Source organism: Vicugna pacos, chromosome 3 (assembly GCF_048564905.1).
Source record: "Vicugna pacos chromosome 3, VicPac4, whole genome shotgun sequence".
Classification (NCBI taxonomy): Eukaryota; Metazoa; Chordata; class Mammalia; order Artiodactyla; family Camelidae; genus Vicugna; species Vicugna pacos.
In genome coordinates, this window is record NC_132989.1 from 11,568,817 (window position 1) to 11,595,905 (window position 27,089).

Consider the following 27,089-nt stretch of genomic DNA (forward strand, 5'->3'; position numbering starts at 1 on the left):
ATAAGAAAACTTAGTCAAAAAAATGGAAAGCTATAAATAAGTGAAAAATCTTCTGATTCCATCCAGAAATAACATTTTGGTATACAGTGGTCCCTCAGTATCCAGGAGAAATTGGGTCCAGGACCCCCACCCCCTATACACACAAAATACATGGATGCTCAATCTTTTATATTAAGTGGGGTAATATTTGATCCTCCTGTATACTTTAAATCATCTCTAGATTGCTTCTACTACCTAATATAACACAATGTAAATGCTACGTAAATACAATGTAAATTCTATGTAAGTGGTTGCCTGCATGTGGCAAATTCAAGTTTTTTTTTTTAAGGCAGGGAGGTTTATTTAGGTTAATTTAGGTTTGTTTGTTTGTTTGTTTAAACAGAGGTACTGGGGATTGAACCAAGGACCTTGTGCATGCTAGGGTTGTGCACTCTACCACTGAGCACTCACTCTGCCACCTTCCCTGGTCAAGTTTTGCTTTTTGGAACTTTATGGAAGTTTTTTCCCTCCAGATATTTTTGATTCATTGTTGGTTGAATCCACAGATGCAAAACTTCCAGATATGAAGGGCCAGAACTTTTCCCCATTTCTACCCCATGAATGTTAGAAAGTGTGTGGAATGGGGAAGTCTTTTATGCTTATTCACATAATTACCACTTCTGATACTCACTATTTTGTGTAGATCTAAGTTTCAACTAATAACATTTTCCTTCAGCTTTAAAATTTTCTTTTAATATTTTTTGTCAGTGCATGTCTGCTGACCATGAAAATTCTCAAATTTTGTTTGAAAATGTCTTTATTTTCATTTTTGAGGATATTTTCTTGGATATAGAATTCTAGGGTGACAATTTTCTCCCCCTTTTATCACTTTTAAAGTATCATTTCATTTTGTTCTGGCTTTCATTCTTTCTGTTTGAAAGTCAGTTATATTCTTACCCATTGTGCCTCTGTATGTAATGCTTCTTTTCTCCAGCTGCTTTTATAAGTTCTCATTATCACTGCTTTTCAGCAATGTTGATTATGATATAGTTTTCTTTGTATTTATTCTGCTGGATAGACATTGTACTTTGTGGGTTTATGGGATTTAGTCAACTTTGGAAAATGTTCAGCTGTTGTTTCTTCATATGATTTTTCTGCACCTCGCTTTTTCCCCTTGGTACTCCAGTTACACGTGACTTAGACAGCTTGGTGTTGTCCTGTGGTCACTGAGGTTTGGTCAATTTTTTTAACCCTTTTTTCTCTGTACTTCGGTTTGGATAGTTTTTGTTGTGTCTTCAGGTTTATTGATCTTTTCTTCTGCTGTGTCTATGCTGTTAAGTCCATTTAGTGACTTTTAAATCTCAGGTGTATTTTTCAACTCTAGAAATTGTATTTATTTCTTTTTTCTGTCTTCCATTTCTCATCTTCTTATGTACATATTTTAGTGTCCTTGCCTGCTAATACTATCATCTCTGTCATTTGAATCTGTTTGTATTGACCAATTTTTTTTCTTGGTTATAGATCACATTTTTCATTCCTTTAATTGGTTGCTGGACGTTAGGAATATGACATTACTGTGTGAATTTTGTTATCTTTTAAAGGGTGTCAGTTTTGTTTGGCAGACAGCTAAGATATTTGTAACTTAGACTGATCTTTTTAAGGCTTGTTTTTAAGCTCTTTAGGGTAACTAGAGTTGCCTTTCCTCTTAAGTGCTAGTTTAGCTCTACTACTAAGCCTCTGACCCTTATAGGGTCTCTGCCTAGTTTCCAGGTGTTTAACTAGATCTGTCTGCTTAATTGGTTGAAAGTCAGATGTCTCTCAATCTAGAATGAGCTTTGGGCATTCTTTGGTTCATAGCTCTATGGTAGTTCTTTGCCCAGTAGCGTGGAATCTTCCAGTGCATGAGCAGCTTAATATTCAGTCAAAGACTCAAGGGAATGCCTGTGTAGAATTCTTTACCTCCATAGCTTCCTCCTCTTCAGTACAGGCAGACCTTGGAGATACTGTGGGTTCAGTTCCAGACCACTACAGTAAAGCAAATATTGCAATAAAGCAAGTCACACGAATTTTTTGGCTTCCCAGTGCATGTAAAAGTTATGTTTATATTATATTTTAGCCTATTAAGTGTGCAGTAGCATCATGTCTAAAAAAACTTATATACCTTAATTAAAAAATGCTTCATTGCTAGAAGATACTAACCATCAGCTGACAAGGGAGGGTTGTGCAAACCTTCAGTTTGTAAAAATGCAGTATCTGTGGAGCACAGTAAAGTGAAGTGCAGTAAAATGAGGTTTGCCTATACTGTGACCTGCAAATTTCAGATGCCTCAGCTTTCCTGGAGTCCAGTCTCTGTTTTTTCCACTTAGTTAGACTGCCATGCTCTTCTTGGGTTTCCCTTCCCTGTGTTGTGTTCTGGAAAGCAAGCCAATCATAAGAGTTCCCTTTGTTTCTCTTCTCACCTGAACCATAGTCTTGTATGGTATGTTGTCTAGTGTCTGAAGACAGTTGTTTCTTATATTTTGTCCAGTTTTCTAGATGATAGAACGGTAATCAGATACCAGATAATCCATCATAGTTGGAAGCCGAAGTCCTCCCTATAATAGATTATTTTTTTATCTCCTATAAGAGATTTCAGTGTTAGTAAAATAGAACAGATTTTTTTTTAATCTTTGATGTCAAATTCCTATGAAGAAGCATAATTTTCTAGGATAAAATTTAAAATAGACTGGATTTTAAAAAGTAAGATTTGTTGAGTTAAAATTTACATTAAGTTGACTATTTTTAGGTACATTCATCCCACAGTATTTGTGGGGGATTGGTTCCAGGAGCCCCCCTTGGATACCAAAATCCTCAGATGCTTTATGTAAAATGGCATAATATAGTTGGCCCTCTATCTGCAGGTTCCACATTGATGGAATGGAGGGCCAGCTGTATATAGTATTACGTATTTTGACAAACATACAGACCTGTTTGTTATGCTGTATAATCACAGTCTATTGTGATTATACAGATATAGAATATTTCCTGTATCTGTATAGACAATCAAGATTCAAGAATATTTTCATTACCCCCACCCCCAAAATCCCCTCATGCCCCTTTGTAGTCACTCCTCTCCACCTGTTCTCAGATCTTGGCAACCACTGAACTGTTTTCTGACCCTATGGTTTTACCTTGTGCAGAAGATCATATAAATGGAATCACATAGTATGTATGGTTTGTTGTGTATATAGGTAATTTGTTCACAAGACTAGATTTTATTTTTGAAATGAAAATGAAAGAAAACTACCTTAACTTTCATTTTAAAATAGGCAGTGGTTTAAAACAATAAACAGAAAACACTAAGGCCTTGTGTGTGGGGAAGCAGGGTCTAATTTTTAAAATTCACATAGATGCTAATAAAGCAAAACTGCTTATAGACTGTCTTTTCATATTTACACATCCATTCCCTCCTATAGGAGAGACAAATGCCAAACAGAATGAAAACTCCTCCCCCATGAGTGGGCCATTTGGGGTATTCTCCACCATCTCTACTGCTGTTCAGAGCACAGTGAGTAAAAAGTGCAAGGTGCTTCCTTCCATGATTGTAATGAGTTTTTGTCTCTTTCTTTCTGTTTTTCTTGAAAAGTCATGGGTACTGATTACTCTTATGGGAATCCAAATTGCTGAGGATCACTCACTTTGACCTTAGGGGTAGGGTGAGAGTTACTTGAAAACTTTCTTACAAGAAGTAAAGGAGGGAGCAGGGCATGAAGAGTAACAGGCAACGTACGTAGTATTTTGTGGACGAGGAATTCTTAGTTTGGTGGCCCTAGAAGAACTTCTCTGCTTTAGAAAAATATTTTTCTCATAGTTGTATCTTTTAAGCCAAAGGGAAATGGGATGTTTATGATAAATACTTATAAAACTTTAGGTGGTAAGAAACATTTTTAAAAGGATTATATAGGAAGCTCAGTATCTTTCCTATGTGAGGATAGATAGCTAGTATTTCTTAATTTTAACTTTTTATTTAAGTATAGCCAATATATAGAAGTGTTAAATCATAAGTGTTCAGTTTGAATTTTCATGACATGAACACATTGAGACTAAGAAATGACATGGTGGTATGTCAGGTGTCTCCCCTGTGCCCTCTCCCAGTTATCTGTGCCTCCCTCTCTTGCCCACTGAGATAACCACAATCCTGTCTTCTGCTATCATAGATTAATTTTGCCTGCTGAATAAATTTTGGATAAACAGAATCATACAGTATATATTTTGTTATAGCTAGCTTCTTTCACTCATCATGTTTGTATGATTTATCTGTGGTGTAGCTTATGTGGTATATTCCATTTTCTTTGTTGTATTCCCTTGTGTGACTAGGCACATTTATTCATTCAAGAGTTGTTGACTATTGAGGCAGTTTCCACCTTTTAGCTTTTACAATAGTGCTGCTATGAGCAATTCTTGTATGTCTTTTGGTGAACCTCTGTACAATTTCTGTTGCATAAGTATCCATGTGTGGAGTTGCTGGGTCATAAGATACTCGTGTTGTTCAGCTATAGCAGTTGCTGATAGTTATTCAAAGTGCTTATACTGCTTTACATTCCCACAGGCAGTATATGATTGTTTCAGTTGCTCTGCATTCTTGCTAGTGGTTGGTATTGCTAGCCACTATTTTATGTTATCAAAACTCGCAGGGTCTTTTTTCAATGTTATTGTAATGAGGTTATATGTGTTTCCTAGGGAAAGAGCGTTATCAGTGGGGGTTTGGATGCCTTAGAATTCATTGGGAAAAAGACAATGGACGTAATAGCAGAGGGGGATCCTGGATTTAAAAGAACCAAGGGTCTGATGAACCGGACTTCTACACTGTCTCAGGTACTATTTGCTTTCCTTTCTTTGTTTACTTCCTGTTTCTGTTTTGATCTGTATTTTTGCCTGTGGTAAATTGGGACCTCATTAGTATTTTCTTTTGAGGACTTTTCAGTGATTTTTTTTTTCTTTTTAATTAAGTTTGTTTTTTGACTAGGGGGTGCACAATGAGGGCTCTGATGCTTATAAAATGCCCAGTTCTGTTTTTCCTAGTCTTTCCTTTCTGCAGGAGCCTCTTGTCAGTGCACTATAAGATGCCATGCTCTTTAGATTAATGTTTCAACCCTGTCAGATTTGAATCACAATTCCAAGAATGAAAGGGCAGTGTGAACCATTTCAGTTTTGCTTCCCTCAGCTTTTAAAACTCACCCTTAAGCTCTCATTACTTGTTGCAGTGTAATACCTTCATCTCTCTTTCAGGTTTTACGAGAGGCGAAGGAGAAAGAAGAGCTGTGGACCTCCAATGAGGTTACCATGGAAACAGACAGGAAAACTCATTATGGGCTACTCTTTGATGAATTTCAGGGCCTTTCACATCTAGAAGCTCTGGAGATGCTTTCCCGAGAAAGTGAAATAAAGGTAACTCCAAACGAAAAATTTCAACTGAGATAGTCTTTAAGCAAAGGAACACTATGCTTTGCATAGTTTCTTTTCTTTTTGTGAACGTATGTCAGATAGAGGCTTGAGACTCTGAAAATACTATACCAAAACAACCAAAAATAATAGCGTTTGAACTAATTACTAGAATTAGAATGAGTCAAGTGTTATTTCTCTAAATTAAAATGAAAATGGACAGTTTAATGAAGAGATCTTAATATCACATCTGCTATTTTTTCTTCACCTTGGACTTTTCTTCTTTTTTCAGTTTCTTTGGCTTAAGCTGCCAGTTTGGATACAGTTACCTGTTAGTTGATTCAAATCTATTTCATTTTCCCCTAATTTCTAAGCCATTTTTAAGCTAATAATTTCCAGATATTTCTGGCTTGTATTATTTTTGGAAGAACAAATTCTCCCTGCCTTTCTGTAGTGACCACCCTCTTGTGTTAAATTCTTAAAGAAGAGCTTGTGAGCTCATAATTTTAATTTTAGTTTGATCTATAGCCTCTTCTCCATTTGAGAATGTTTTTCTTTTTCTCATACTCCCACAATTTTTGTTGTTATTTTACATCAATTTAGGTGAAATCTATTCTTAATTCTCTAAGTGGAGAAGACTTAGAGACTCTAAAACTTGAATTGGAGCAACTCAAAGAAGTATTTTCCCTAGGAGAGTTCTGTGAGGAAGAAGAGGAAGAGAAAAAAGGTAATATGAAAATCCAGCATCTGAGTGGAAAGGATGTACTAGTTATATGCAGTGTCTTGTCCTTGAAATAAGTTATTTTCTCTCCAATTACATTAGCCTGATTTTACTTTTTTTTTAAATTGAAGTATAGTTGATTTACAATACTGTGTTTCAGGTGCACAGCAGAGTGATTCAGTTTTATATATATATGTATATTTCAGATTATTTTTCATTATAAGTTATTATAAGATAGAACATAATTCCCTGTGCTATACATAAATCCTTGATGCTTATCTATTTTATATCTGTTAATCCTATACTCCTAATTTATCCCTCCGTCCCCTTCCCCTTGGGGACCGTAAGACCGTAAGTTTGTTTTCTATGTCTGTGAATCTGTTTTTATTTTGTGTATAGTTTCATTTGTATTAATTTTTAGATTCCATATGTAAATGATATCTTATAATATTTATCTTTCTCTGTCTGACTTACTTCACTTAACATAGTATTCTCTGGGTCTATCCATGTTGCTGCAAATGGTAGTATTTCATTTTTTATGGCTGAGTAATATTCCATTGTGTGTGTGTATGTGTATATATGCACACCACATCTTCTTGAACCAATCTTCCAATTAGTATCTTGCTAAATGACATCTTATTCTATATAAAGAGTCCTTATATGAAATGGTTCTTGAATATAAGTTTTAAAGCTGTCTTGGGGTATTGAGAAGGCAATAAGCATGGTGGATAAAAGTTAGATCTGGGTTCAAAATCAGGATCTGACATTTACTGTATGACTTGGGAAAGTTCCTTAGCACTGAGCTTCCGTTTCATGACCTGTAAGTAGAAGATGCTGATTTCTTTCAGGTTATTACAAGGACTGAAGGAAGTATTATGTTTAATGTGTGGCTCATAGTAAACACTCAACAGATGGTGGCTATTATTTTCATTATTAGGATGGCATAAGTAAATGAATGAAGATATGCCTTTTAAAAGTCTCACTTAGCAGGAAACCCATAAATTTTGATTTGCTGAAGCTGCTCTGTTGTTCCTAACCAAGCCCTGGTGTGGAAATCCCCAGTTATTTATGAACTTAGCTTAACTTATTTGTACATAGTGCCATTAAGAATATTTGTTTAGTCAACATCTGGCTTTGCATAGGAATCAGAAATCCTGCTCTTTAAATACCATTCAGAGGACTCTAAGGGAGTTTCTAAATAGACGGATTTGTCTCTGTGATATTTCCCTTCCTACCTGTTTGCCAGAGATCAGGACTCTGCATTGGCACTGGATTGCATGCCACCCTTCCCAGCAGTCCTCGCCAGTGCTTTTAGTTGAGAGTGCAACACTGGCATTGGTATTTAATTGTATCTCAACAAAGCTGTTAAAAAAAGTGTTAGTAGCAAAAGGGAGAGAAAAACCACAGAACCTGATTCTGGGAATGTTGGTTATCTTCATTTTCTATCAGCATTCTTAGCTCTTGCCACTCTATCTCATATGCCTGATCCCTTCATTTTGGAAGGAGAGTTCCTGCTTGAGACGCTAGCTTCTCTCCTGAGTCCCTCTGAAGTACTAACCCTGCCTTCCTTCCATCTTTACATACTTTCATTCTAATGCAATAACTTTTTATGCTCAGGCCTGTGGGGAGTACATGACAAGGATCTCCATTCTACCCTCCCCTGCATTTTATTTTACTTTATGTTTAAAATATTCATCTGTTTGTTTAATTTTTTGGATTCCATGTATAAGTGATAACATACAGTATTTGTCTTTCTCTGTCTGACGTACTTCACTAAGCATAATACCCTCCAGGTCCATACGTAATGCAAATGGCAGACAGTTTTTTGATCAACCCTTAGGAGTAAAAGTTTTTTGAGCACTTAGACCTAATATGTATATAATTCAGTGTGTATAAATTATGTACATGTATACTATAATAAAACACTATTACATTCTAAAGTATACCATAAGAAAGAATTTCTTAAAGAATGAGATAAATGTAAATAAAAGTTTCATTTTTTTCTTCCTGCACTCCATTGTATTATTTTGTGAACCCCTTGACGTGCTTGCATCCCAGTTGAATTCAGATTTATCCCTTGCTCCCAAATAATTTAGAGCTTAGCTGGGAAAACCAAATGCCAGCCTCAGAGTCAGATTTTAGACAGTAGGATATGGTTAGGAGTTGTTTGGATGAATTGTGTAGGTCACAATTGTGTCATTTAGTGAGGTCAGCTTTTCCCAAACCATGTTATACCTGGGATCACTAAACCATCTGAATTCCTTGCCTTGAATGCCAAAAGAGGGCAAAAGGATAGATAGAGAAGAACCAAGATAGATTTTTTTTCCTAAGGATTTTGGAGAGAAAGCAGGTGTGATGCAGTAGTAATTTACCCTGGTAACCATGAACCTCTGACTAAGAAATACTCATGTAGGTTCTAAGTGCTGGGAGATTTCTGTGTATGAGTTCTCTCTGTGTTCTCGGGCAAAGGGAGGACTGGGGCTGGGCCTCAAAGAGGAGACTGGATGGGATTTGGATGAGTAGAGAGGAAAGGAGAGCATTTCCTGTCATTTGTTTGGATGTGTTGATTGCGTTTGATCTTGACTCACCTATTAGCTCGTATATTTCTCAAGTATAGGTATTCCCTGTTCCCCATCATTTCTCATCAAACTTATTTCAGTAGCTTCCTCACCCTGCAGCATTCTGAAATCCTTTTCCTCTTCCTTTCTTCTTATCCACTATTATTCTTACTGGATCCTGGATTATTGTCTCAGCCTCTCTTCTTGTTCCCCTTATAATCCATCCCCACTCAGGAGCCAACGTGATCTTTCTAAAATTTAAATTGGACTTATCTGCTCTGTTTAAAATCATTCAGTGGCTCCTTGTCCCCTTAATAAGAAGTTTGAATTCCTCATCATGCTTTATAATGCCCCTTATTACCTGAATCCTACTTACTTTCCTAGCTTCATTCTACCCCTCTTCTCTTTGTTCCATTAGGACACTCCCAACCTTATTAAACTTATTGCCGTGCTTTCTTTCACCTCTGGATCTTTGTACTTGTTTTCTCTGCCTGAGACTCTTCCCATTCTCCTGGCTAACTTGTACTCAATTTTTATGTCCCTGTTTAAATTCCACTTCCTTGGAAGCACACATGTAGTACCTGCTTAGTACTCTGCCTTCATCTATTCCCCATTCATACTTCTAGGGTGTAACATGAACAGCACAGGCTATGGACGAGGGGTGGGAAGGTGAAGGTTTGACTCTTAATTTGTTATGAGATTTTTTGGAAATAAATTAACCTCTTAAAGCCCTAGTTTCTTCATCCCTAAAATGGGATAATGACACTTCTTTTCTTACAAGCCTGTTGAAAGAACTCATCAATGTAATATGATATATGTAAAAGAATTCTGTGAGCACTGAAAAACACCTTGCTGGTATAATTTGCTTCTGCTGTTATTACTACTACTGCTGCTACTATCGTTCCTTTTCTCCCCAAACCCCCGAAATAATACTCATCAGTCTTTCTGTGGTGTTTTACATGGGACTTGTTTTTTTAGGGGATGAAGACTTTGCCAAAGAGATAACAGAGCTATTTTCCCAGCTGCATATCTCCTCCAAACCAGAGAAACTTGCCAGGGTAAGTTATTCTGTCTTGGTGATTTTCAGTTTTTTACTTACATGGATCTAGTGGATAAAGAATGTAAGATTGTAAAATCTCTAGATGTCACCAGAATCTAGGGTATATTCTGAGTTCCACACCTCCTGTCTGCCTCTTGCTTTGGTAGCATAGTGTGCTAAATTCACACTGCACCCTGCCGCCTCCTGTCCCCCAACACATCTGCCATCCTCACCTGTTTTCATTTGGAATGCTTTTGCTTATCTGAAAGCTTAAATTAGACCACAGCGTTGGTCAGTTAAAGTTGGCGGTGCTCACCAGCCGTCATGATACCAATGGACCTGTTCTCTATTGAGGTCTCACTGTTCTCAGGGCTCTGAGGGATGTGTCTCCTGTCTTTAAATAACTGGAGGTTGCCATTTTCTTGAACCCAGTGACTCAGATAATGACTGTTTAGCTTATGGAAAGGAGAGACTCCATGGCTTAGGCCTGGGTCTTCGGTGGTGATGCCTGAGCTGTCTTCACACATCTGGAACATGGAGGGATTTCAGTCAAAACTCAGAGTGGGTTGGGAGAGACTGTTTCCAGAGCATTTCCCACATAGCATGTATGCCAGTGCCAGTTCACGGCACACTATTCTTTGGGTCTTAGGCTGCTTGCTGCTTCTGCAGCCTCCTCCTAATCTTGAGAAACATCTGAGGATCAGTTAGCAGCAAGCACACATCGCTTCCTGGCCAGGAAGAGCAGATAGCTCTTGTATAGTCGTCACAGTCACCTCCTCAGTACCTCAGGGTAAAGGTACGATGCTTGAGGGATGTTACTCTGCTCTCCCATGCCCATTCTCCAAGGAAGCCTCTCAGAGCTGTGCCTCAGCAGCTTGTCTTCCTCATCTCATCTGTAGCTCTTTAACTACAGCACTTTCTACCTTGTATTGTAGGGTTTTTTTGGGAAATAATATCAAACTTAGAGAAAAGTTGCAAAAACAGTACAAATAGCGTTCATATATCTTTTATACAGATGTACCTATTGTTAACATTTTACTTCATTTGCATCATTATTTGTGCTTGCCCATTTGTTCTCTCTTTGCCTCTTCCTATCCCTTCTGTCCCCACTTCCCCTCATACAAAAACACAAACACGCACAAATTATTACTATTATGGAGACTGTTTTTGAGAATAAATTGTAAACATTGTATCTGTTTACGCTTTAATATTTCAATATGTATCTCCTAAGAATACAGATATTCCCTTTGATAACTGCAGTAGTTATCAACTGCAGTAAATTTAACATTGATACCATACTTTTATTTAATCTGTTGTCCACATTCCAGTTTTGTCAATTGACCTGATAATGTCCTTCGTATCAGACTTTTTCCTTTAATATTGGAGCCAATACATGATCATGAATTGTATTTAGTTGTCATGTACTTTTAATATGTTTTAATCTGGAATAGTTCGTAAACTTTTCTTTCTCTTTTATGATACTGATGTTTTTGAGAAATACAAACCTCTTTCCTCTTTATAAAAATAGAGTACTCCTCATTTGAGGGTTGTCTGATTAAAGTCAGATTATGCATTCTCAACCAAAAGATCTCATAAGTGATGTATCCTGCACAGCATTTCACATCTAGAGGCACCTGGTGTCTGTCTGCCCCTTATTGGTGATGTGTTATCTGATTTCTCACTGTATAGTTAACATTTTCTTTCTGTGTTACTAATGAGCTTTCTGTGGGGAGACATTTTAAGACTATACAGATATCCTGCTCCTCATCATAATTTAGCATCCTAGATTTAGCAACTATTCATGATTCTTGCTGCACCAGTCTTTACCGTGATGGCTGCAAAATGATGATTTATTTCAACTCCAGTATGTGCTCCACATTTACCAGTTGGCTCTCGGCATTCTAGTTGTAATTAAGAGCTCTCCCTTCTCCACTTATTTCTGTCTGTTTGTTATTAATATGATCTCGTGGATTTCTATTTATTCCCCTTTGATTTGTAATTCATTACTGTCCTTAATTATTTTGACATTCAAATTGTCCTTCAAGTTGACTCTTATGTGACATGCCCCTCTTAGTTTTTGAGTATTTCTTTACTTTCTGGCTTAACAAGATCTTTTACTGTCCATACTCCACCCCTGGAATCAACCATTTCTTCAAGGAGCCACGGTTCCCTTTTGTTATTATAGGCCAAAGCCTAGATGCTAGGTGTGCTCATTGCTTCTGGGGTGTCGTTGCTTCTAGGCTCTGTTGACAGAGCTAGGAGATATATTCAGTACACACATATACACCTATATGTATATACATTTAACTATGTGTGTGTATACATATATGCTCACATACATATTTTAGAGTTCATGAGTTCACACTGATGACTCCAACTTTAGTCCATCCCTACAAGATTCTTCCTTGCCTTTCTTCATTTATACATTTGCATCTGTCTTCCACAGTAAAGACCCTGTCTCCTGACAACGTTAGCACATTTCCTAATTTCCTCAGTCCTGTGATGCATCTGAAGTGGTTTCATTGCTTTGCCCATACTACTATAAAGGCTACCTACACAAAAAGTTTATGATTTGTTTGCTGTCTCCTCATGTTAATTTAATTTAATTTTTGAATATGCAGAGTATTAACATGTTTTCAAAAGTCTGAACTATACAAAAACATACTCAGAGGAGTGTCGCTCCCTTTCATTTCCCATCCACTCCATTCTCTCCTCTACTTTTAGGTATCAAATGTTCTTGTTTTCTGGAGTGGCCATACTGTGTTTCTTTTTTAGATAAGCAGATGTATTTTAAAGATAAGCAGATATATTATCTTACCTCCTTAAAGTTAACTGTATGTATTCTTTAGCACTCTACTTTATTGACTTAATCTTGTGCCAATGTATTTTCATAAAATTATCATAGGTTGCATTTTTTGTTTGTTTTTAAATGTGTTTATCTTACCTCCCATCCTAAATCTTAAATTTCTTCAAGACTGGATTTGTGCTTTATCAGGTCTTAAAGTCTCAGGTTTGCTATCTCTTACTGTCTGTGTGGTTTTCAGCAAGTTGCTTAACCTCTCTGTGCCTCCAGTTTCTCTGTGAGGTAGGGATAATGTAGGATATCTGTGAGGATGTAGTGTGTTAATACACAGAGAGTTCTTAAAAGTGCCTTGCTCAAAGTAAATACTCACCATTTGTGGTGCTGAAGAAGCTAGCTCAGTGTGTTATACATGTAGATATTCAAAAATATATATACAATAAACCTTTATTTTGCTAGGTGCTAGGGAAACAGTAATGAAAGAGACATAGTTTCTGTGCTCAAAGAGATCATAAGAATAAATAAATAATTTTTTTCATTAATCCCTTATTTGTCTGGTAGTCCTAGTCATTCTCTGAAAGCAGCCTTCATGTTGGGTATTGAGTCTACATTTTGGGTATTGAGACTTAAGGTATAGGATGGTTAAGGATTAAGGCCTGGCTGTTAACAGTGATTTATATGGCAGTCTGTCTGCAGGGGAAAAAGCAGGGGCGGGAAGTCTGAGAACACAGTTCTGACTCTTATTCCAATGCTCACATGTGATGTGGGCAAATCCCATTCCTTCTCCAGGCCTCGTTTTTCCCAGCTGGAAAAAAATAAGTCATTGGAGAAACTAAGCTCAAAGGTGCCTTTTAATTCCTAAGTCTCTAGATCTCATCAGTGAAAAGTTCCAGACTGAATTCAGGGTGTGGGAAGTGGATAGCATTGATATTTCTTGAAAGGGATGATAAATTGCATTGAGTTGGCACAATAGATCATAATGATTGCACTTAATGTATTTATTACTAGAGAGGTTATTTTGAGTATGTATTATGCATACGAAAATATCTCCAAGTATGTTAAATTTACATTATCAGTTTTCTTTTTGTTTTATGTGGCCTTATCTCTCTCCATTTTTCTTTCATTTTTCAGTCTCAGACAAATCAGTGTCTTCTTTTTCCCTCTCATTTTATCTCTTCGAAGCAATTGTAGAGAACCTCACTTACGTTTAGGCTATTAGTCATCTGTTACAATTCTTGATAGCCTCATTTCTCACTATTCTCTTCTCTAAAAATCCCACCACTCCAACCTCATCTTTTACCATGTTTCTCCCGTATTGGCTTTTATTGTATTCCTTGAATATACCAACCTGATTTCCCTCTGCTTACAGCTCTCACTGTCCAAATATTTTACATGGCTGACACCTCTTAAATTTCAGATTTCATCTCAAATATTACTCCTCAGAGACTCTTCCTGCCCCCCCAAACCAAGTCTGCTTCCTACTCACCCAGTCTGCCCTCTCCATTGCTCCATTTTATTTTCTTCATGCATTTATTTGTTTGCTTATTAATTGTCTTTCTGTACTAGAATAAAGAAGAAAATCAGGGTCATAGTTTCTATTAGTCACCATTGTATTCCCAGCACCTAGGATAGTGTATAATGCATATTTGCAACAAATGAATGAATTAATAAATGTGTATATACCCTATGCTGTGGTCTTACTAGTTATCTCACAGTTTTCTCAGCACATTTTGTGTTTCCTTGCTTCCAGTCCTTTATATAGTTAATCTTTTTTTAGTTTTTTGAATTTGAGAGGCTAATGCATAAGTAGTAAGAAGGTTATGGGTCAGAGCCAGATTATTCCTGAGGGACTTTGTGGGAGGCCCTATGTTACAGGGGGGAGAACCTTGAAATAAATGTCTGGATACATAGATTCTGCTCTAGTTCATTCATGTTGTAACCTTGGGTATAGCCCCACTTAACTGATCCCTAAAAGCTCAGCCCCAATGCTATATCTGTAATAAAACCCGTGATTCTCTCAGTTCTCAGCTGGAATGACTGTCAGGGTCTTCTCTGGATTCCTATTGCCTGGTTACAGCTCTGAACACGTTCTGTCTGTATAAAGTTATTCAAGTGGATGCCTTCATTTAATAACTGAATATTTCCTTAGAAACCAAGATTCTCTCAGTTGCTAATGACAGAAACTCAAGTCAGACTGGCTTAAGAAAATAATGCATATTTTATTAGCTCAAGAAACTTAAGAAACTAAGGGGCAAGACTAGCTTCAGTCATAGCTGTCCACCCAAAAACTTGCCCCTTCTCCATCTCTTGACTGTTTACTTTGCTTTGACTTCATACTTATGGAAGCTTTTCTACATGGCTGTAAGGTGACTACTAGCAGCATCAGGATGACTTTTTCCAACTGAGTAACTCCAAAAGGAAGAGGATGTCCCTTTCCCAGTAATTTTATGAGATATCCTGAGGCTGATGCCCATTGACCTGGCTTGGGTCACTTTTCCATCCATGAACTAATCACTATATGGACAAAGGGATTAATATTCTTAGCAGCTAAGCCTGAATCATTTGTCACTCCTTGGAGCAAGGTGATAGAAGTAACCCCACCCAAACCACATGAACAGAGAAAAGTCTAGAAGTTACTGCCAAAAGAAAGAAGATACAGATGCTGGCTACGTCAAAAACAGATGTCTCCCTACACTGTGGAGAACATCTGGGTGCACTAATCCAAGTAAGACACTACCACTGTCCTATAACAATATAGCTTATTTAGGAGACAGACACATAGTTAATTTCAATGTATTTTGGTAAGTACTAAGTTTAAAGGATACTTAGGGGACTGTGGACATACAGAGATGGCTTGTTGAGGTGCCCAGTCTCCTGGAATGCCTTTGAAAGTTACTTGGAGGAGACAGTGCTTAGGTGGAAGATTGAAAGAAAATTAAGAGTTGCTTTGATATAGGGGAAAAAAATGGGAAAAACATTCTGGACTGAGGGAGTAACATGAACAAAGAACAGGTACGTTGCCGGTCATTATTGTCAGATCATAAAGTGAAAACTGGTAAGAGGTGAAGCTGGAGAAGTAGGTAGAGTCTAGGTCTACCAAGACTAGGCACTTTTAAGATCATGTGAAAGAGCATGATCTGGTTGATGGGGAGCCATTGAAGAGAAGAGGAATGATCATCTACGGGCTTAGATAGATCACTGGTAGCATTATGAAGATGGATTTAAGATGAGCCATGTCAGAAGCAGGGAGACCAGTCAGAGCGCTGTTGCTATAAAATAGAGCTGAACTCCAGTGGTGGTAATAGAGAGGAAGGGGAAAGGCAGATTGGAGAAATATGTGGAGTAAAATCAGACCATCTTGGTGACTGGAAAGGAAGAGTCTAGGATGGCTCATGTATTTTGTCTTGGATGACCGCTATATGGTAGCTCTTCTAAAACTCAAGGGAATAAATGGGGATGAAAAACTTAGGAGTAGGAAGAGAAAGACAATGAATTCAAATTTTGTACATGTCATATGTGAGATAGATGCCTGTAGAATATCCTGATACATATGTCCAGCAGGGCGTTGGAATATGTTGTTTTCAGGAGAAGTTAGTGCTGGAAATAGGGATTCGGGAGTCAGCAGCAGGTAGGGAATAGTTAAAGTTACTGAAATAGGATTGGTGGAGAGGAGAGGGAGTAGGTTGAGATAAGTAGAGAGCCCAGCCTAGAACTCCAGGTAATACTGATGTTTAAGGGACTGATAGAGGAGATCAGTACATACAACAGACTAAGGGGGAATGCTTATAAGGGTAGGGGAGAACCAGAAGACAGTGATGTTACAAAAATCAAAACTGGAAACAACCCAAAGGTCCATCATCAGGAGAATGGATAAATTGTGGCATACACAGCAGTAAATAAGAATGAACATGGATAAATCTAACAATGTGTTGTGCTAAGAAGCCAGACACAGATTAGAATGTATTTATGATTCCATACATACTAAGAACAGGTAAAATTAATTTATAGCAATACAGGCAGGGCAAGAGAGATTTGATTTGAGCATTACTGACTAGGAAGGGGTATGGAATAACTTCTAGAGTGATGGGAATGTTCTGTTATCTTGCTCTGGGTCAAGTTACGTAGGCACATACACATGTAGCTTGTTATGCTCTAAAGCTATGTATACTTCATTGTATGTAAGTTATACCTCATCTTTTAAAAAGCCAAAGGATTAGAGAATTCAAGAAGGAGTGAGTGGACACAAGTGTTAAGTGTTGTAGAGAGATCTAGTAAGTTAAGTACTAAAAAAGTAGATGGTATGTTCAGGTGAGAACAAGAGCACTGACTTCCATGATGCTCAGATGTTCCAGATAGGTGCACAGTAATCTTGGGGAGCTGAACTGAATTGCTGATGGACAATACAGTCATCCCTCAGTATCCTTGGAGGTATCCTGGTTCCTTGAGTATCCTCCAATATAAAATGGTGTGGCATTTGCCTAAAACCTTTGCACATCCTCTGGTATACTTTAAATCATCTCTAGATTATTTATAGTACCTAATGCAATGTAAATGCTATCTAAATAGTTATAAATACATTGTAAATGCTATTTAAGTTGCCAGCACTTGGAAAATTCAAGTTTTGCTTTTTGGAACTTTCTGGAATTGTTTTTTCTCAAATATTTTCAATCCATGGTTGGTTGAATTTGAACATGTGGAACCCGTGGTTATGGAAGGCTGACTATAATCTTTTTCTTATTTAGGCAAGAAATACAGCCTACGAATGGATCAGGACGTCTGTGGCCAAACCTTTAGAAGAGAAGGAAGAAGCAGAAAAGCAGGTGGAAGCAGAAGAAACTGAGCCAATCAATAACAATTCAATAGAGGTAACAAAAACAACTAAGACTTTCTTTTTTTCTTTTTTTTTAAGATTTGAGGTGCACATGTTGCAATTAGGGACTTAAGCACCTCCTATTTTGTTGTACTGCTATCTATAATTTCTGCCTTGTGATCCAAGTTTGTAACATCTAAGTTCCACACTATAGGATGCAAGGAGTGAAGAACAAGAGACAAAGGGTGCATGTATGTGGTGTCATGAGAGTTTCTCAGAAGCTGCTGCATGACACTTTTTAATCAAATCTTTTGGCTTAAACTTAAGTCACATGATCACACCTGACTTCAGGGGAGCCTTTGTTTTTATAGCTGTGAACCCAGTTGTAAACTTCTATCACTGCTATGGAAGAAGAGGAGGTTTATTGCAGGGCAGCTATTAGTCTGTTGCTTTCAAGATGATGAATCCTGTAGTATGAGAAAAGCAAGGTGGTGTCATTTCCTCTGGGGTCAAAAAATAGTGCTTTGTTTTGTCATGCTTTGTTTTGGTTTTCCGTCCAGGATATCCATGCATTTGCAATCAGAAGCCTAGCAGAACTGACTGCCTGCTCAATTGAACTGTTTCACAAAACAGCGGCTTTGGTTCTGCATGGCCAGAAGCAGAAAGTGACAGCCATAGAAAGGAGCAGAGTGCTTTCCCAGTAAGTGTAATGAGTATCTTTCTAAATGATACAGTGTTTCAGAAGGACTTTTATTGGCTTCTTTCCAAAGTTTTAGAAACTTTCCTCTCAACAAGATGCTGGTCACATTACACCATCATGTCTTAGAGGTTTGTTCATTTTGGGTTTTAGTTAATAAACTTCTAAGGTGTTGTTTCTTTTCTTTGAGCCATAAATCTACATTATAAATCTGCCCTTTTTTATTATCTGACTCATACTCTGAAAATGAGTTTTTCTTAGATTATTGGTCTTAATAGGAATAGAATTTTACAGAAATAAAAATAGTTCTAAGAACTTTAGTTCTTATTTACAGTTATTACTTATTAAGTGCTAATTACATGCCAGGCGCCATGCTAAGGGATTTACATACATCATTTCTAATCCTTACAACAACCCTCAGGATAAGTGGTCAGGTCAGCTTTAAAAGTGAGGAAATGCACTAAGTATAGTAATCTCTCAGTCCATCCATGTTGCTACTGTATAGCACAGAGAACTATATTTAATAGCTTATAATAATTGATAATTAAAAAGAATATATATAAATATGTAAAACTGAATCACTATGCAATGTACCAGAAACTAATACAACATTGTAAATCAACTATACTTCAATATAAATAAATAAATGAATGAGTGAATGAATGATTGAATGAATGAGGAAACTCCAATGTATGAGAAGTTTTCTGGTCAGGTTATGCAGACTGGGATTTAAACCCAGGTCTGTCTAAGTTCCAGATCCCCTTTTTCAACTATGTTGCTGATTTTGAACAAAAATTTTAAAAATAATGGAATGTAGGTAGTCACAGGAGTAAAAGCAACCTACTACTTTCCAAATCAATCTCCTAATTAAATAATAAGAATTTTCATTGAAAAAAAGACCAAGAATGAGAGTGTGCAGTGAGTTACGACTGGAAAGGGCCCTTGATGTTCTATAGACCTGTTCTTCACCTACAGTTTCACTGCCCCTCTGCAACATCCCATAAGGGAGGGTCTAGTTTTGTCTTAAACATCCTTAGGATGAGAAACTCATAACCCTCCAGCAGCCTTTTTTATGGAAAAACAGCTATTCTCACTGCTTGGAATGCCCTTCCAGTCGTGGCTCTTTCTTTGCTGAATTAAGGTTTCCACTTCTTAGAGGGGCCTTTTTTCACCACACTATCCAAAATACTATCTTACATCATTTTCTAATTTTTTACTTGCTTTATTTTCTTAGTTCATATCATCACCTAGTGCATATTATACATATGAATATATGGGTGTATGTTTATGTATCCTTGTATCTATGCATACATAAATACCTGTATGTACCTTATACATGTGTGTATTTGTGTAAACATATACATTCACGTCTCTCTATGGTCTCTCCCTTAATTAGCAGAAAAGTTAGTATTAATGAAAACTGGGACTTTGCTTATTTACTTAATTATCCCCAGTGCTCAGAAGTGCCTGGTACATTGAGGACTTTCAATAAGTATTTGCTGAATGAATGAATGAATATATATTTGATTTAACTATATTTCTAAATGGAATGTAGAATCTTTTAAGTACTACCTGTCTCCTTAAAATGTAACTTAGTTATTTCCTTTGATTTATCTTGGAAGTGTATTTTCTAGAAGGTTCTATAGAAAAATGTTTTTCTAAGGACTAAATGTCCTCTTTGTGTGTATAGGTCCCCAAATATGTTACGTAGCTGATTTAGGCATATTTACGTCCTTTAAAAGATGTCTTCTTTCACATTTAGTGCCAAGAATGATTTGTTTTCTTCTTGTTGTTAAATATAGCTTATTTTAAAAAAGAGGGGGAAAAAAGAACAAGACAAGGAACCCTCCTAACTTTTTTCCCTTCTTTCATAGGATGACAGTTATGTTGTGTAAAGAGTTGTCCTGTTTGTCTAAAGAGTTCACCACCTGCCTAACAACTGCTGGGGTAAGATTTCATGACTTTTATTGGGCTAATGTTTGTTTTGTTTTGTTTTTAAAAACATTAAGATGTAGCTTACATACCATAAAATTTGCCCATTTTTAAGTATACAATTTAATGGATTTTAGTATATTTACAGAATTGTGCAGCCATCACTACAGTCTAGTTTTAGACCATTTTCATCATCTCTCAGAAAACCTCGTACTATTATCAGTCACTCCCCATTTCCTTCCCCTCCACACTCTTCCTGCCCTAAGCAACACCAGTCTCCTTTTTGTCTATAGATTTGCCAACTCTGGACATTAAATATAAATGGGATCATACAATATTATAGTATTTTGCAGCTGATCTCTTTCACTTAGCATAATGTGTTTGAGGTTCATCGCTTTGTATCAGTACTTCCTTTTGATTACCAAATAATGTATTTTGTGGATATACACCACATTTATCTATCTGTTGATAGACATTTGGATCATTTCCACTTTTTGGTTGTAATGAATAATGTTGCTATAAACATGCATGCATGTTTTTATTTCTCTTGGGTGGATAGCTTGGGATGGAATTGCTGGGTCATATGGGTGATGCAGACCATTGAGGAACTGCCAGATTGTTTTTAAAGTGGCTGCACCATTTTACAGTCCTGCCAGCAGTGTATGAGCATCCCAGTTTCTCTACATCCTCACTGACACTTGCTATTTTCTGCTTTTTGTTTTCATTTTTTAAAAATTTTATTCATCCTACTAGATGTGAAGTATTATCTCATTGTGGGTTTTATTTGCATTACCTTGATGGCTAATGATGTTGAATATCTTTGCATGTACTTGTAAGCCATTTGTCTTCTTTAGGGAAATGTCTTTTCGAGTCCTTTGCCTATTTTTAAATTAGGTTGTCTTTTTATTATTATTTCACTATTTTATAAATTGAGCTATTTATTATTATTTGTCTTATTATTTATTAGGATTTTAATTATTTGTCTTTTTATTATGTACTGTTTTTTATTGAGTTTTATGGGTTCTTTACTTTTTTCTGGATACAAATTCCTTATCAGATATATGGTGTGCACGTATTTTCTGCCAGCCTTTGGGCTGTCCTTTGACTTTCTTAGTAGTGTCTCTGTACAGAAGTTTTTAATATTGACAGAGTCCAACTTGTCAGTATTCTCTTTTATCACTTGTACTTTTGGTATTGTATTTAGAAACTCATTGCCTTACCCATGATCATGAAGATTTACTCCTGTGTTTTTTTTGAGAGTTTTATGCTGTAGCTCTTACCTTTAGGTCTGTTATCTATTTTGAGTTAATTTTTGTGTAGGATGTGAGGTAGGGGCCCAGCTTTATTTAATGAGTATCTAGTTGTCCCAGCACATTTGTTGAAAAGGTTTCCCCTATTGAATTGTCTTGGACCTTTTGTCTGAAATTAATTGACTGTAGACATACGGATTTGTTTCTGGACTCTGATTTCTTTTTCATTCATCTGTGTGTAAGCTTGTGCCAGTGCCATGCTGTCTTGATTACTGTAACCTTGTAGTAAGTTTTGAAATCAAGAAGTATAAGTCATCTAACTTTGTTCTTCTTTTTCAAAATTTTTTGTCTTTTTGGAGTCTGTTGCAATTCCATATGAATTTTAGGGTCAGCTTATCTATGTCTGTTTTTGCAATTCATTTTTGTCCTCTCTTTTTTTATTCGGTCTTTAGAGTATTTTGTGCTGCTCTCTCCAGACCTGTACTGGGAATGTAGACCTTGATAAGATAAAAATCTCAAAGTTTGACTCTAGTTTTAAGGGGCAGCACCTTACTTACATTCTGACACCTCCCATGTTTTGCAGTTGCCAGCCAGTAGGAGAGTTGCAGTTAAAGCAAAAGTTTGTTTTGTTTTGTTTTAAGGAATTGTAAAAATTTACTGAAAGTATGTGAACAATGGAAGATTATTCAGAAATCAGTAATTATGAATTGGGATAAAATCAAAGGCATTTTAAATGAGCAAGTAAGAATCACTTTGTAGTAAACCAAGCTCATGTGCACAGAAAACACACACTGGTGGTTGCCAGAGGGCAAGGGGTGAGGGATGGGTGAAATGGGTGCAGGGGGTCAGAAGATGCAAACCTCCAGTTATCAAATAAATAGATGATGGGGATGTAATATACATCATGGTAGCTATAGTTAATAAATCGTGCTGCTTGTAATAACCAATAATAGAGAAGAATTGAAAAAAATATATGTGTATAACCATATCACTTTGCTGTATACCTGAAACTAATGCAATATTAATCAACTGTACTTCAGAAAAATTACTGTATTATGTATTTGAAAATTGTTAAGAGAGTAGATCTTAAAAGTTCTCATCATAAGAAAAAAAATTATTTAACTATGTATAGTAATGGGTATTAACTAGACTTACTGTAATCACTTTGCAGTATATGCAGATAGTGAATCATTATGTTGTACACCTGCAATTAGTAGAGTGTTGTATGTAGTTATACCTCAATTAAAAAAAATCGCTTCATAGTAAGTATGTAAGTGTCTATGTGGCAGCAAAGTTCTTCTGGGCCTTAAATTTATTTTAGTTAAGAGTATGGTCCAAATTAATTTTTCTCACTTTGAGTTTATATTTTTCCTGTAAGGGATGATTCTGTGATACAGCTTCTCTTTTCCTATTATTTTCTTTAAAGGAGTTTCTGGTTTCCTCAAGTTAATCCTCTGAGGCTAAATCTTTCCGTGTGTTTAATAAAGATACTTTAGAACGGTGCTAACACACGCGAGTATCGAATCTGCATTATTTATTTCTGTGTTTTCCAAGCTGCGCCTCTGAAAAACCATTGAATATTTTGAGCACATGTTCCATATGTGCGTATTTTATTTTAAAAATTTTCAACAGTTTTTCTGGTCAAATGTACCATTTCTACTTCTTCCAAAATGAAGATACTTTTTAAAGTCAATAAAAAACTATGAAGGAGTATTTTCTCAATTTGGATAGCAGAGAAGGATATAAAGAAGAAAATTTAAAGCCCTTGCTGAATCCAGTCCAGACTTTTTCTGTGCTTATATTTATGTATAAGTGTTTGTGGGTGTGTGTTTCAACGTGGCATCGTGCTTTGCTTATTGTTTTTTTAATGTGATGTGCTCCCTTACCACTTTGTCCTTTGTCCTAGGTCAAAGAAAAGGCAGATGTCCTTAATCCATTAATCACTGCAGTATTTCTAGAGGTTAGTAGTACTAATTGCTTTTTACATCTCTTAACTTCTAGGGCATTATGTATTAATTGACTTTTTTAAAGTTTTTATTTCTTGGCTTTCTGGTTTTTTTCACTCTACTAGTAGTTTAGCCATGTTGATGCACATATGACCAAAATGGTATATATTTGATTTGTAAGTCCCTGTTAATTAGTTACAAAGCATAAAGACGAAGCTGCCAGGTAAAGTGCAAAGGAAGAAGCAGTAGGCTGTCTTTGCTTAATACTACCTCTTCGTAGTTAATGGATAATTCTCAGTAAAGAAATATCTTCTGGAAACCAGCTGGTAAACATGAAGGGAAACAGGCAGGCACTGCTTCTTAAAGAACTAAGGTTTATGCAGAGGAGATTAGTTTACAAAACAAAACAAAACATTTTGTCATTTCCTTGCCAAGAAATTCAACTTATTTTGTTGAAGAGGTACCTGTGTTTATGTAATCCTTGTCATTCCATTAGATGTAAAGAGGTGGGTAGTTTAAGTCTATGGAGAATTGGAGAGAGGGGTGGTAGAGCGGGTAGGGGATGTGGTACAAGAGGATCCCTTGAGGGATTATACTGCTTCCATGTGTAATGCTTTCTGGAGTCCATGTTTTAAGAACTCTATCTTGTAAATTAATTGTGCAAAAATTTTAGATGTTTGATGATCTGTTTAAAACATATTTATGGGGGAAAATATATTTGATAATCAGGTTTTAAATATGATTTGAAAAATGTTTTTGTTACTGGACTGTTACTTCTTTAGTTTAACATTCTTTTAAAATTACCACCAAGGAGATAATGCCTTTAATTCTCATTGTGTAGTTTTCCTTGAATAGTCAGGGAAATTATTCTAATCACTTAAGCAATTAAAAAAAAAGAAAGTTTGTGATTTAGTAACTGGCAGAGTGGTATAGGTAAAAGAAATTTGCAAACCAGGAGCCCAGTCCTGTCTGACAGCTTCCCTTATTTGCTGTTATAACCCTGGACCAGGCATTTACCTTCTTGGCAATCTCATTATATTTATGTCCAAAATAAGAGATTTAACTAGATTATCTCTGAGTTCTCTTTTGGCTCAAAAATTCGGTGTCAGATGTCACATTAAAGTTTAAATAGGAGTACTTGCCATTGATAAATCAGCAAAGGATAAACTCACTTGACATGGGTGCCCTTTTGCTATTTTGAGCTGGTTTTTCTTGCTTATACATTTGAAACCCTCTTGTCCTTGATAGTATACATTTTTATTTTAATGTAACAAACCGTTATTCTTCAGGAAGGTCAGAATTTGTCAGATCTAAATGAAGTCTGGCAAACTGTAAGCATAATGATTACAAGCTTCTCAAAAATATGTCTGTTGTACTAGACAGAAACATATCAAAGTATAGATGTCTTTGAAAGCAGTATTCCTTGTTTATATTTGTGAGCACCTGTCTCATGTTCACTGATTTTGTTGAGTCCATGGAAGAAGAGTAGTCACAATGCACTGGAAATCCTGCTGATGTAGGGTTCATAGCCTTCTGAAGTCCTCTTTGAGTAATTACTAAAATGCTGTGACAGGATCTACCCACTCAGTCAAGGAATAGGTAAGCTTTGAATGCTGGGTTTGAGCAGGTTGCCAAAGAATGGCTTTCATTTCTGATGGACAAGTTGGACCAAAAGGCTGACATTCTCTTGGTGATGTCATATTATCTTAAGAATTCAATCATTCTTTCCCCTATAACGTGACTGAAATGGTTAAGTCTGTGCTCTTATTTGCCAGGCTACAGAGTCAAGTAGATTATAAAAAATTAATTTTTTTGTCATATAATATGTTTTCCTCTTTTAAGTGTCTGCAATATTTTTTCTTATTTTTTCAATCTCTATAGGCGTCAAACAGTGCTTCCTACATTCAGGATGCCTTTCAGCTACTTTTACCTGTGCTGGAGATCTCTCTTATTGAGAACAAGACTGAATTACCAGAGGCATGAGCTGCAGATCCAGAGGGCTTTGTCAGAGCATTGAACAACAGAGAAGATTCTACCTGAGACTTGTGATGGCTGGGAAATGCCACTCTCTTTTGGGTACTCCTGCAGAAGTGAAGAAGAAAGGTTATTTTAGTATATTAAAATCCAGGCAGGAGAGCAGGTTTAAAGGAAGTTTGTTGCCTTCACTGCTTGGCTGAAGTATTCAGGTCCTCACATTGTTCTTCCCGGTTGTTATAATTAATAAATTATTTGAGAAGAAACTTTTATAGAAAGTTCAAAAATAATAACTCAAGGTAAAGGTTAACGGGACACTCAGGCAAAAATATTGGTCTTTTTTTGACAAATGCAAAACACTAAAAATTTTGTCATGTTTGTCATATGATTTTGCAGTCCATGAATATAATTGGTTGTTAAGCAAGAAGAAAAAGAACTCAATTTAGTATTCTAGAATTCATGTACTTCATCTATTAATGCCATTTTACTTCTCCTTTCTATGATAAAATCTATGGCTTTAAGAAAACTGAGTATATATAAACTCTAAATGATTACCTTTTATTACATGAATTCTTAGAATTGGTTAGGTTTCATCTGCTCTTTAATTCTCAGTTGATATTTGACGTTAAGGAGAAACTTACAGAATATAGTTATAGACACATGAATTAACTGTAGCAAAGTGCCCTTTGGCTTCAGGTGGCTCTTCCACCCCAAGGTGACAAGCTTCAAGTTGTAGTTGACCCTCACTCTACTGGATTCAAAACCAGTAAGTGCAATTTAGGAAAACAGTTTCCTGTTTGCAGATATTCTGAGTCTCTAGGATGTTTTTTCATGCATACTCGATATGCAGGATAAATTCTGTGATAGCCAGCTGCAAAGGAGTGTTGAAGCTCCTTCAGGTGATAGGGTTTTTGTTGTTTGAGTATTGTTGAAGTGGACTGTAGCATCCCATAGGGACGATATTCATGTGTTAACGGGTTTCAACCTATCAGACGAGAGGTTTTTCCATATTCTTGTTTGTTTCTTTTAACGTATTCTTTAGCATGTTTATAAATATAACTTTTATCCTTCAGATCTTAAGCCTTCTTTTGCTTTCTTCAACAATTTAAGGGACTTATAGGTTATAATCTTCCTAAAAGCTATTTTGGTATCCAGTGTTTTTAAAAAAAAGTTCTCCAACTTGGTGTTTTTAATGATTCAGGTAACTTTTATGGGCTCTGCCCCTCATCTTCTAAAACCTTTAAATAAAATGTAATGATTGTGTCAGTTGATCCTTTCATTCACTTTTCCAAATATGAGTCTTCTGAGGCCAAAGAAATAGCAAAGCAAAGCTATAACATGGATTGACTTCAAGGCAATTTCTATGTGATTACCTTATTTGCGGTAGGGTGTAGTCTATTAGCAAAGAGGAAAATAAGTAGATTTGGACTAAAATAGGTACCCCAACAGCACTAAAGTGTTATTCTGCTCTAATTTTTTTCTAATATAATCAGAAAGCCTTTGAATAGACAAATTTCACCCTGCTCAAAGTGATTAATTCCACTTTGTAATTCCAGAAAAAACGGCATTCTGGTTAATAAAGCTGGTGTCCCCATCCCGATTTGTGCTTCAAGCTCAGTTCTGTCTGAACTGGGACCCCTGGGCTCGGTATTTCTTGAGCAAGATTTGGAAACTAGTCACACTGCCTACTACATGTTCAGACTGTCACACAAAGATAACTTGCAATTTTTACTCTTTGATCTGGAAACATACCTGTTTTTCTTTCAAGAAGAAGCATATAAATATGGGGGACAGAACAGTGACTCTTTTTATGCACCTGTCCAGGTTGCAGCCCTGAACTTGACCCGTTAGATTAGACCTTACAGAAGACCATTGTGAGTCACTGCCTCTTCTTTCTCGCTCATCCCTCTTGTCGGCTTCCCCCCACCCACCCACCCACATGTGTTTCAATGGATTTAGGAG

General features: G+C 36.5%; 1 protein-coding gene across 4 annotated transcripts in view; it reads left to right on the plus strand.

Moving 5' to 3' along the window:
- FAM114A2 (family with sequence similarity 114 member A2) overlaps positions 1-26,393 on the plus strand; it is a 33,789-nt gene extending 7,396 nt beyond the window's left edge. For all 4 annotated transcript variants that reach the window (XM_015248456.3, XM_072954169.1, XM_006214965.4 and 1 more), the window contains exons 5-14: positions 3,435-3,526; positions 4,699-4,833; positions 5,248-5,406; positions 6,004-6,127; positions 9,658-9,737; positions 17,261-17,383; positions 17,889-18,028; positions 19,900-19,972; positions 23,114-23,167; positions 25,035-26,393. In XM_015248456.3, the coding sequence (XP_015103942.1) occupies positions 3,435-3,526; positions 4,699-4,833; positions 5,248-5,406; positions 6,004-6,127; positions 9,658-9,737; positions 17,261-17,383; positions 17,889-18,028; positions 19,900-19,972; positions 23,114-23,167; positions 25,035-25,136 (1,082 nt within the window). In that variant the 3' untranslated portion in view covers positions 25,137-26,393. The remainder of the gene's footprint in view (positions 1-3,434; positions 3,527-4,698; positions 4,834-5,247; positions 5,407-6,003; positions 6,128-9,657; positions 9,738-17,260; positions 17,384-17,888; positions 18,029-19,899; positions 19,973-23,113; positions 23,168-25,034) is intronic.
- The last annotated feature ends 696 nt before the right edge of the window (positions 26,394-27,089 follow it).